Genomic DNA, 11,484 nt, shown 5'->3' on the forward strand with positions numbered 1-11,484 from the left:
AAAAAAAAGTCCTAAAATTAAAAGGAAACATCTCCACTTCCATCTAATCTCTTAGCTTCAACCACAATCATCATTTAATTTATATATTATATATTATCCAACTCTTATCTTATATATATGTGTATGTCAAACAACTTAACCTAACCTAATTAAATTATAATCTCCTCTTAGTTAAGATATTATCATACTAAGCTATATTATCAATATGGTTCAAAACATACAAAATATGGTGGAAAATAATGAGAACATGTTAGATATGAAGCAGCTTCCTCCAGGGTTTAGGTTTGATCCTACTGATGAAGAGCTTGTACTTCATTTCTTGTACTCCAAGCTTAAGCTTTCGTCGTCTTCGCATAATTATCCTTCTAACAATTGTAATAATCCTCATCTTATTCCTGAGTTAGAGGATTTCTTTCATCACTATCATCCTTGTCAACTTCATGGTACGTAATTACATACTCCGTATTACTTATCTTTGATTAGTCACTTGTTTATTTTTTATAGGTATTCTAAATTAAGCTGCCCTTTATCTTAGTTTAATTTATCTAAAATGTTCTTCATTACTTCAATAATTTGATCTGAATTTTCTTATAGTATAATTACATGTATCTATTACAAGTATGTATAAGGGTAATTATATGATTGATTGATGCATCTACTCTATAATTTAATTAATGTCATTTCTTTTATTGATTAGTTTACTATGATTTGGTAAAGTTAATTTTTCTTTAGTGGTAAACTTTTTTATTTTAATTTATTAAGAGAGGAACAGTGCCAAAGTTCCAAATATCATCCTTTGCTTTTATTTTTCTTTGTTTAACCTCCTCAATGTGATTTTGATCACATACTTACATAATCTAATAACCAAATTAAATTACTAGTAGTACTACTTGATATTAATTAACCTTAAAATTTTACAATTCACTAATTTAATTATTATAAAAAAATTTATGAGAAGTTTTTTTTTTTTCTTTTTTTCCCCACTAAATAATGATATACTTAAGTAAATACATATGAGTATATATTTTCTAAATTGAACAAAGAAATAAAATGGTTTAAGCCTTATGATTTAGACTTTTTCTAAATTTGCATGTATGTATGATGATATGAAGGTGAGGCATTTGAGAGCTGTGGACAATGGTACTTCTACACCAGAAAGACAGAGCATCGGGTATCCGAAAACGGGTACTGGGAGGAATTAGTGGGTATGGATCAACCCATTTATGCTGGAAATAATTGTAACAAGTTAGTAGGGTTGAAGAAATGGTTGGTGTTCTACGACAAGGGCATGTATGCATCATCAGGAGTCAAAAATGGATGGTTCATGCAAGAATATCATGCATGTAGCAATAATAATAATCTCTCTAAAAAAAGAAAATCAAAACAGCCAGCAGCTGTAAGTACCCTAACATACTATACTAATAGTAGCTAGAGACCAACATTACAATATTTAACAACTACGTGGTATATTCTATGTGACACAGTTAACATGAAATAAACTTTTAAACATGTATACTCTATGTCTGATTCTCCAAAATTCCCGTTCTTTTTAGGTTGGTGAGAAAGTGTATTATTATTGTTTTGTAAATTGCAGATATGGTGCAACCATTATAAGGAAATTAAACATTTTTAGCATGTTGCAATTGATTAACATACCAAGTACATTGATTTCTATATATCATTTGTGGTCGGTGGTGGTTGCATGGTTTATAAAAACCATGTTACATATACTTACATTGTTAAATATTGAATTAATATCGGTCTTATATATTATACAAAGCATAATTAAGCTAGATTGTTTAAGGGGTAGACAGCAATTTGATAATTAAGCATGCATGGAATAAGTAAAATAAATCCAATTTTTTTGGGATTCAATTAATTATATGTTATAATGTTGCCATTAATATTTGATTTAATATCTTGCTATTATTTAATTTTGATTCATTTGCTTAGGATGTGATGAACAAATGGGTTCTATGTCGGGTGCAACAAGTATGGGATGAATCTCAATGGATGAAAACCTTCAATGAAGACAAATATAACAATGAGGTGGAGCTTTCTTCTTCCGACGAAGCTGTGTATTTAGCTATGGAGGAGAATGATCAGGATGAAGTAACTTACCCATACTAAAAAACTATACGAAGTACATAGCACAAAAAAGAAAAAACATAGCAATATAGTTAGGAAAGAAAAAAAAAAGAGACAAAAGTATAAATAATATATCATAAACAGTTTTTTTTTTTTTTTTTTTTTTTTCTTGTAAATATTATTAGCTCAGCAGAAGTTTAATTAGCTATAATGTTGTATTTTGTATGTATTATTTTCATTAATAGAAGTTTCTTGTGCATCGAACCTGAGTCTCTATTCTTCCATATATTGGTTCTTGATTGAACTAATTAATAATATCAAGAATTCAATTACTTATGTACAGGAATTAATGACAACCTAAGATGATGCTTTGAACCATCAAATTTGCTTAGATCTAGACTTTAATTAGTAGAGGAAGAAGTAGTTGGATTAGCTGAAGTGTTAGTTTAAATTGATTTCAGAAAATCAACTATAATTTCATTAATTAAAAGAAGAATGATGTTAAATTTATATGAGCTTCAATTTAAACCAATTTACTACGGAGTAGTTTTATTTTAAGTTGTATGTTTGGGTATCCAAATGGCTCACCACCGTTGGACCTATAGAATATTGAGTAAGCCTATACAAAGGTTCATATTCACTTATAAGAATTGGACCAGTGAAAGAGAAAGAGCTACAACAATACAGACGTAAAAGTGACTCTATCTTGTTTGTCGATTAATAATAATGGCCATCAAATTATAGGCCTATGCATATCCTCCCACCTATTTTATGTGTGTTTAGGAGCCTGCGATGCAGCCTTAATTTTGTACAATCCAACTAATTAAGTCTTCCTCATAATATATTAATTAAATTTGTAGAAGGTATGGTGATTATTGTTTCTACACTATTACGTAAGCCGCAAATTCAAATTTGGTCAATAGAAGATTATTAATTATTAAATACATCATGGATACAAATATACTAAAAGATATCCCGTGTTTGTATGTACATTTATATTCTTATTGTGTCTATAATATCAAAAAATACAAAAGATATATAGCCATATAGGCACCCATGCATCATGTTATAAATGCAGATCTTCAAAATGATACTCTCTTGAATTTCTTTCAAAACAAAATTTTCAATACTATTTCATATATTACAATGTTAAACAGTCTAAATGTCAAATTATTTAATTTATTTATTTATTTTTATCTTGTCATTTTTTATTCTTAAATTAGTATTGAAGATTTTGGTGACTTGTGAATGGATTATGCTAATCGAGCCCTTTGGATTTGATTTTGAAGACGATGATTATTTTTCTTCAAATTGCAAAGATATATTTTATTTTATAGAATATAAAATCGAATATATCATGGACGGAGAAATATAAGTCAAAACAATCTTCACGATATGGTGGTTTGACGTTTGAAAACATTTAATCTTGGTCAACCCATTTAAATTATATACAAATATAATCCAATCTCCATAATTGTGCTCAATTTAATGAATCTTTTTATAAGATCAACCAGATCCAACCCATAATTTTATTAGATTAAATTTATTCATAACAAATAAAACCAAAAAAATAAACGTTTTTATCAAGTTTGATGTGTTCATGTGTACACTCTATATCATACAATTTGAGTGTCAAAAAAAAAAAAAAAAAAAATATCATACAATTTGCGTGTTTTATATTCGGGCTTATCCCAGCCCGAATTTTAAAAATTATACAACCCAACAATTCTTAGAATAAAAGTTTAACTCAAAGCCCGACCTTAACTCAACTCAACCCTAAAAGACCGTTTTAACTCGATCCAATTTACGTGTCCAGTCTTATGTTTCACATCCAAAACCTTAGCCCGAAACATTTAATTTTTTCGACCCGACCCTGATCAACTCTATATATATAGACTGCCAAAGTGGCAAAAGTTAGTTGGTTTAAAAGGATATGAACAAACACGCAAACATAAGTGTCAATCTTTCCTACTCATCATCTCCAAATTGTCTTCATACTACTTAATAATCCTCAATTTTCAAAATTGTCCTCTTTTACAATCTTCTTCCACAAATTTTTTTTCCTTCTAGATATTATCAATGGCATCATCATTAACAAGATCAAGAGCTCTAATTAACAAATTAAGATCAAATTTGGGTTCAATTAGTATGCTTAATTACCCCAACTCATCAAAAACTCATCTTATTAATCCAAATTCTGTTTCTCATCATTTTGAATCTACGATAGCCCAGAAACAAATTAATTTTACTTCAGATGATGATGATGATCAGGTTAGCTCTTTTATTTGCTTTATTTTATGCATGCGTTACTCTGTTTTAAGGTTAAATTGTTGTAACTTTGTAGATTTAATTTTTTAATTATATGGTTGATTATGTGACATAGTATTTTTCTTTATATATACTTTATAATTCAATGAGGGGTATAGATAAAAAAATATAAAATTAATTACCTGTTTTTTGGGGCTTTTGCTAAGAAATAAAAATCAGAACACAGTGATTTTATTTATTTATTATTATTTTTTTCCCCGGTGATCTTCAAGGGTTGGTGTTCTAAAGCTTACTATTATAATGATTTTATGCCGTGTCCCTGTACCCGTGTCTAAATTAGGCCAGAGCGCCACGAGTTTTGAAATTATATGTCCAACACTTGGATATGTACCCATACGGCCATACCCAAGTCCGAGGAACATAGATACGTGACTAAATTAATCTTACACATCGTGGTGGTAAACATAGGTTCCGAATTTTAACCCCCTTAGAAAAACAAAAATCATGTAATGTAATGCTTGATTGTGAAATTGACTAGGCATGAAGGTATTGTCTAAAGCAATGTCTTAAGTAATGCTGCTAATTTATGTTGTGTTTTTGAGTCGTATACTCGTATTTGATCAATTATAACAATAATGAACGCGATTTTTCAAGTAGAACGAACCGTTTTTTTTCATCCTTGAAGTTGATCATTTGAGGAATAGCTCTAACTTGAGTAATTTTATAATGACAGGACTTAGATTTTCCTGGTGGTAAGGTTGGAATCACCTCTCAAATGAGGTTCATCTCGGAAACTAATGGTCGTAGGGTCGAATGCTATAGGGTCCTTGGTGATGATGGCGAGCTTCTGAAAAACCCGCCTATGCAGGTAAGATCGAGTGTTTGAAAACTTGTCGCGGTCTTGGAGTTTGCAGGAAGTTTGATACTCAGTCTTACTGATTAATTTGATTATATCAGGTCGGCGAAGAACTTGCTGTCAAGATGTATGAAAATATGGTTACCTTACAAGTGATGGATACTATATTCTATGAAGCACAAAGGCAGGGAAGAATTTCATTCTATCTCACTACTATGGGAGAAGAAGCCATCAATATCGCCTCAGCAGCTGCTCTCAGTGCAGACGATGTTATATTCCCTCAGGTAGCTAACTGAATAACTGATGATTCTGATAAATTACTCGAGTTCAACGTGTATTAGTTCAAGGAAGTTTAGTCTCAACTTACCTGAATTCATAATTTGCAGTATAGGGAGCCAGGTCTTCTGTTATGGCGAGGTTTTACTCTGCAAGAATTTGCAAATCAATGTTTTGGTAATAAAGCTGATAATGGAAAGGGCAGGCAGATGCCTATACATTATGGTTCAAACAAGCTCAATTACATTACAGTATCCTCAACTGTCGCGTAAGATTTGTAGTTTTTGACAGGCTTTCGTTCTTTCATACTGTCTGATGTACATTAGACTTGATATAAACGTATCTCAGCTTTGCAAATTCCTTCTGTTTTTTGTTTCATCTTCAGTACGCAACTACTCCATGCAGTCGGTGCTGCTTATTCTTTGAAAATGGACAACAAAAATGCATGTACAATTACTTATTTTGGAGATGGTGGCACCAGCACAGTAAGTATACTTACAAGTTTATACTTGCCTCTGCACTTTGCTGGCCTGAAAAAAACTTTTGTTCATCCGTCAATGATTTTGATCTTAAAAGCCTTGACCTTTTGTACTGGCTTAATTCGTTTCAGGGAGATTTCCATGCTGCTTTGAACTTTGCAGCAGTCCTAGAGGCTCCGGTCATATTTTTCTGCCGCAACAATGGTTGGGCAATCAGCACCCCAATTTCTGACCAGCTAAGAGGTGAGTATTGACTATGATACTGCTTTCCACTACTTACATTTCCAGCACCTATATTTTTAATTTTTTTTTTAATACCTTTTACAGGTGACGGAGTGGTTGTCCGAGGGCAGGCTTATGGAATTGAAAGCATCCGAGTTGATGGCAATGATGCTCTTGCTATTTACAATGCAGTGCACGAAGCCCGAAGAATTGCCATCACCGAAAAAAGACCTATCTTGATTGAGGTGAGTAAAGGTTATTGCTGATCTTTGTACTGTGTTTGCCTTTAGGAAAAGTTGAGCTAATAATTAAAAAATCTGTTACTGTAGGCATTAACATATAGAGCAGGGCATCACTCTACTTCAGATGATTCTACAAAGTACCGTCCGCCTGAGGAAATTGAACGGTGGAGAAAAACTCGAGACCCAGTACCTAGATTTAGAAAATGGATTGATGGCAATGGCTGGTGGAATGATCACAGAGATTTAGAGTTGAGAAGCAGTGTCCGAAAACAGGTAATAACTGCTACATTATGAAAGAGTTCCTAGTTATTTTGAAATACTCCGTAACTAAGCTTGTAGATCAGTGCAGTCAAGTTTTAAACTTGTTAATTAAGATTACAAGTTACAAACTTACAACTTCAATACAGCTGTCTGACTGCTGTATTATGTTACAGCTCTTGCAAGCAATTCAAGTTGCAGAGAACCTTGATAAACCACCAGTAGCCGATCTTTTTACTGATGTCTATGATGTTCTCCCACCAAATCTCCAGGAGCAAGAAAGATTGTTAAGGAAGACCATTACAGAACACAGGAAAGATTATCCAACAAATATTCCTGTATAGTTAATTAACTTGATTCTTTAGCACACCAAGATATGTGCTAATAATGTGCAAATGTACATAAAAATTTATCAGGAATAATGGTTATGTATCCAGTGCTTATTTTAGCATAGAGATTAATGTATACCTAAAGCCGACTTAGTTTTTGCTTTTGGTGGCTGTCTGAGTAAGAGCAGAAGAAAAAAAAAAAAAAAAAAACAAAGTGAACTACTTAGCCTAGATCAGTCAGTCAATACATACAGAATTGTGCAAACAAAATAAGTGACCAACATTTTATTAATTTTCATGAATGCTACAGTTTCTCATCTACAATCATCCCCAAAAACTCTAGTACCTTGTTTTATTGTATGTCAAAATGACATTAATCGTGAAGTAAAATTGAAAGGGGCATCAAATTGAAGATAAACACTATTATTACATTAAAGAAAGCAGCACTACAAGGATGCAGCCTTCTCGTCTATGGACTGTTGAATTGCCTTCAGAAGGGATGGCATTAGCTTCTGGTTGGTAGCAATTATGCCTTTGTACAGGTCAAGATACTTCCCTTTCGAAAAATCTAATGGGTTTCCTGCAGCATCTGAAACGATACCTCCAGCTTCTGCAATACCCACCATATCCATACCAAAAAAAAAAAAAAAAAAAAAAAAAAATCAGGAAACATTTGAGGAAAAAAAAAAAAAAAAAAAAAACCAACTAGATGCAAATTATGTCGCTGTACCTGTAACGACGATAGACCCAGCGGCATGGTCCCATATCTTTTCACGATAACCTGCTTTCGGGAAACGCAAATATATAGCCCCATCACCTCTGCTCAAAGCACCATACTTTGCTTGGCTATCAATCCTAACTGGAGGCGCTTTGACACCAAGTTTCTGTAGAAATATTTTTGATGATTAAGTAGCTTTTCCATATGTACAAGAAACTTTTCTAAAGAATGTAAGCAGTGAATACCAAATCTTACTTTTGCTATGGAGCTACTCAGATCAAAGGAGGAATGAGCTGCTTCATATGATTCAAAGAATGACGCCTCTTCAGAATTTTCTATTGGGCTGACATTTACCTGTGATAGTTGAAACCACAGAATATAGAAAAAAAGCATGAGATTCTGTACTGATTTCAGTGGAATAGATGTAAGTACATTTTCAATCAGATTAAGAGCGCACTTTGACTGGGGAAGAACCGTCAAGTGATTCCATATAGGTTCCTTCACCGAGGACAGCTGAGAAAAGACAGCCAGTTTGACCGGCAGAGCTTTGCACACCAAGAGGTGCTGAAGGAAGATTTGGGCAAGCCAAGACCCCAAGGACTACCCTTCCTTGATCTAGCAATGCTAATGCTATTGCATATTGGTCCCCCCTCACAAACCTGGTATAATGCAATCTTAGCTTAGATGTATCAAAATCAGGAAAAACAGAACAAAATAGGCAGTTAAAACTAAGAGATGTATGCATTCATCAGATATGACTTATTTGCAAAATTAATAATTCTTTAAAGGAAAAATCAGGGATCAACCTATCATAGACAGATGAAGTTAGACTTGTTTACTGTATATCAGGAGGATAAAAACTAGACCTTAGTATTCTTCTACTAATTTTCTCAATAACATACCCTTTAGTACCATCTATAGGGTCCAAAACCCAGTGCCGACCTACAGCACCACCTTCAGATCTGCCACTATCGATAGCAGCAAGCACACCATCAGCTGACAAAGGTGAAACACTGTATGTACTCTCACTGGCAATAGTATCATTTACAAGCACTCTGATACGCTCTAAAGTATCTTGTGCACCATCCTCTCTCAGGTCTCCAGAGTCCTGAAATATTCAAAAGTTGTAATGTAAATTCGCCGAAGTAAACAGAGAAGTGTAACCATTAAGGACCACCAACATTTTACCTCCTCCGCCACCAAAGAAAATGGTTCTGCAGAAAGTTCATGTTCAAGAACAAAACTAACAACAGCTTGTGAACCTGGTAAATACACACAAGGAGTACAATATTAGTCATAAATTTGCACCTGTGTAATGAGTCTAGTGAGCCCTAATTTGCTGACAAAAGTCCCATTCATCTTTCTTTTACATGTTGGTCCACTTTGGAGCCATTGCTTGCCATGCAGAGAACAATTAATTGACACAAAGCACTCATTACTAAGACAAACCGCCCAGAATAACCAAATCTACAATACTAACCCAGCCTTAGTGACAGATAAAAATGACTTCAAGCACCATTACAAGGACAGCATTTCAAGTTTGCACAATCCATAGACCCCAGTAAATTCCAGGAAGATTTCCCTCAAGCTATGTTACACGAAGATTTATAAGGAAGAAGGTTGACAGGCTGTGGGAAAAAAATAAAATAAAATAAAATACCTACAGTTTCTAAAGGTATTGTAAGATTTGGTCTGGCTAATAATCTATGGGGGTGTTTGGTATAAACACCGTAAATGGAAAGGATTTAAATAATTAGGGAAAAGTGTAATGATAAACATTACCTTTACTATATGTTTGGTATCCAAATGGAATAGAAACAATTTATGTTGATTGTGATTGAGCAAGGAAACGTATTTTGTTTCCACTAGTTTGTCATGGATAACAAATTGAGGGATTTTGCTACCCTCCAGAAACGGTATTTGTTACTTAATCCTATACCAAACAACTAGAAATAGAAACACTGAATTGAATCTGTTTCCTACATCTAAAATTACTATACCAAACGCCCCCTAAGTGTAATGGTGCTTTTATGAATAAATGAGGTATGGTATCATATTGAGTCAGAGTGAGGGAAGTTTTCACGCAAAAAAGTTACCGCATCTTCCCATCTCAACATTCACTCTGAAAGTGTGCAGCCCTTTGAAAGTGGTACCAAATGCTAATGTAATACGTGCTCGACATTTTTCAACCATATAGGCATATAGCTTATACTAATGGCAAGTATAAATCACAGGCTATAAGAAACCCATTATTGATTAGCGATACCATAAAGCAAAATATGAGCAGATATCGGCATTATCTAAGACATTACATATACATAAAAAGGTTATACTACAAACCATAATCTGCAACTGTTACAGGGCTCTTGTCCAGTTTTGATTGAACATCAGATTGCAACAATGATTTTTGTACTTTCTGCAGATAGTCCCAAAATATAGGAGCATAAGATTCAACAAAAGTTTGATGCCATTGTTACAGAAAGCCAGGTATAACAATAGGAAACATTGTACCCAAAACTGCATATATATCAATAAACCAAGACTGTATAACAAACCAAACTAATCCAATGGTTGATCATACCGGCCGTGCCGCGAACCGTCGAATTTTTATCAATTGACTAGCTAAATATGATCCAGACTACATTTTGCAATCAAATAATAGGGCAAGTATACATTTCCATTGACTTTCATATACACCCATTTTGCAATCAGCCCAGAATTTCATCCAACAATCTAAATCCTTTCACCTTGAAATTCCACTACTTCATACAATTTTCAGTGCACAAAAAACAATTTATGAATATATACAACAAAAATTCCATCTCCATTCAAATTCAATCAAATGAAAAACCCCCAAAATCAATCTCAGGCAAAATTATCACAATAAATATTGTACCCACTAAAATTTACCCCAATCCCATAAAAAATCTGACAGATTCTAATCTGGGTATTCAAATAAATATTGAAATGCATCATTTTGAATCGTATACAGCAATGAAGGAGGAGAAAGAAACCTGGCAAAGTTTGGCAGCAAGACTAGCAGCTTTCTTGGCAGCAACAAGCTCCTTTTGGTAAGACATTGAAGAAAAAGAAGAATTGAGAAGAGAGAAAATAGAAGATTTGGGTTTATGATTGAAAGTACGAATAATGAAGTGGGTTTTAATTCTTAAGCTGCTTAAGCCTATATACATGGTGACTGAGTTGTTCCTTGTTCTTGCCACCTTCTCTAGTCTTTACTTCTCTACCTACTCATTATTTCATTTCTAGATTATCAAATTAATAATTTGTGGGGTATAAAAAAATAATAATAAAATTAAATACTCGGGTGTACAAAAATTATGTTGGATTAATTTTTACATTATTCATATGTCGTGTTTGATGGAAAGCTGGACATATACAGAATACTTTATACTTCGTATCAAATTATATTTATACATAAAACTTAAAACTTATTTAAGATAAATATTTGATCATAATACAAAGGCAAGGCATGGCCAATCGAATGACTAGCCACTTAATACAACAACCAACTATGGTCGTTACTTATTCATTAATTATAATCGAAAGATTTAAAAGACTAAATCACACAAGCTTTAACATCAAAGTAAAGTTACAAGTTCTATAAATACATATATAGATAACATAACGAAAGAACCAAATCAAACATTTCCGCATGAACATTTCAAGAGTAAGTTGTATCATATCATAATTGATTTGATTCATTCGAGTTGAACTCAAATAACTTTGG

At 33.1% G+C, this 11,484-nt stretch overlaps 3 protein-coding genes across 3 annotated transcripts; 2 read left to right on the plus strand and 1 right to left on the minus strand.

Moving 5' to 3' along the window:
• The first annotated feature begins 226 nt into the window (after positions 1-226).
• LOC145600108 (NAC domain-containing protein 104-like) lies at positions 227-2,130 on the plus strand. The gene is made up of 3 exons (XM_081655992.1): positions 227-443; positions 1,113-1,390; positions 1,954-2,130. The coding sequence occupies exons 1-3, from the start codon at positions 227-229 to the stop codon at positions 2,128-2,130; spliced, it is 672 nt and encodes a 223-aa protein (XP_081512118.1).
• A 1,891-nt stretch (positions 2,131-4,021) lies between these two features.
• LOC145600905 (2-oxoisovalerate dehydrogenase subunit alpha 1, mitochondrial-like) lies at positions 4,022-7,182 on the plus strand. The gene is made up of 9 exons (XM_081656770.1): positions 4,022-4,359; positions 5,090-5,224; positions 5,314-5,496; positions 5,599-5,756; positions 5,874-5,973; positions 6,099-6,210; positions 6,295-6,434; positions 6,519-6,704; positions 6,866-7,182. Exons 1-9 carry the CDS (start codon positions 4,168-4,170, stop codon positions 7,031-7,033), a joined length of 1,374 nt encoding a protein of 457 aa, XP_081512896.1. The 5' UTR covers positions 4,022-4,167; the 3' UTR covers positions 7,034-7,182.
• A 123-nt stretch (positions 7,183-7,305) lies between these two features.
• On the minus strand, positions 7,306-10,963 carry LOC145600906 (3'(2'),5'-bisphosphate nucleotidase 1-like). The gene is made up of 8 exons (XM_081656771.1): positions 10,751-10,963; positions 10,077-10,152; positions 8,925-8,998; positions 8,639-8,844; positions 8,194-8,395; positions 7,992-8,090; positions 7,749-7,902; positions 7,306-7,628 (listed from the first exon to the last, which is right to left on the minus strand). Exons 1-8 carry the CDS (start codon positions 10,925-10,927, stop codon positions 7,465-7,467), a joined length of 1,152 nt encoding a protein of 383 aa, XP_081512897.1. The 5' UTR covers positions 10,928-10,963; the 3' UTR covers positions 7,306-7,464.
• Between the last annotated feature and the right edge of the window lie 521 nt (positions 10,964-11,484).

The sequence above is a fragment of the Chenopodium album genome, chromosome 21 (genome assembly GCF_948465745.1).
Source record: "Chenopodium album chromosome 21, dcCheAlbu1.1, whole genome shotgun sequence".
NCBI classification, from domain to species: Eukaryota; Viridiplantae; Streptophyta; class Magnoliopsida; order Caryophyllales; family Amaranthaceae; genus Chenopodium; species Chenopodium album.

Excerpts from the sequence above, each read along its gene's own strand:
- LOC145600108 (XM_081655992.1), top strand. The coding sequence starts at position 227 with ATGGTGGAAAATAATGAGAACATGTTAGATATGAAGCAGCTTCCTCCA. Across the intron at positions 444-1,112 it reads TCATCCTTGTCAACTTCATG|GTGAGGCATTTGAGAGCTGT; the intron begins GTACGTAATTAC and ends GATGATATGAAG. Across the intron at positions 1,391-1,953 it reads AAAGAAAATCAAAACAGCCA|GATGTGATGAACAAATGGGT; the intron begins GCAGCTGTAAGT and ends TCATTTGCTTAG.
- LOC145600905 (XM_081656770.1), top strand. The coding sequence starts at position 4,168 with ATGGCATCATCATTAACAAGATCAAGAGCTCTAATTAACAAATTAAGA. Across the intron at positions 4,360-5,089 it reads CAGATGATGATGATGATCAG|GACTTAGATTTTCCTGGTGG; the intron begins GTTAGCTCTTTT and ends TTATAATGACAG. Across the intron at positions 6,705-6,865 it reads GAAGCAGTGTCCGAAAACAG|CTCTTGCAAGCAATTCAAGT; the intron begins GTAATAACTGCT and ends ATTATGTTACAG.
- LOC145600906 (XM_081656771.1), bottom strand. The coding sequence starts at position 10,927 with ATGTATATAGGCTTAAGCAGCTTAAGAATTAAAACCCACTTCATTATT. Across the intron at positions 7,903-7,991 it reads TGAGTAGCTCCATAGCAAAA|AAACTTGGTGTCAAAGCGCC; the intron begins GTAAGATTTGGT and ends ATATTTCTACAG. Across the intron at positions 7,629-7,748 it reads TGGGTCTATCGTCGTTACAG|AAGCTGGAGGTATCGTTTCA; the intron begins GTACAGCGACAT and ends TGGGTATTGCAG.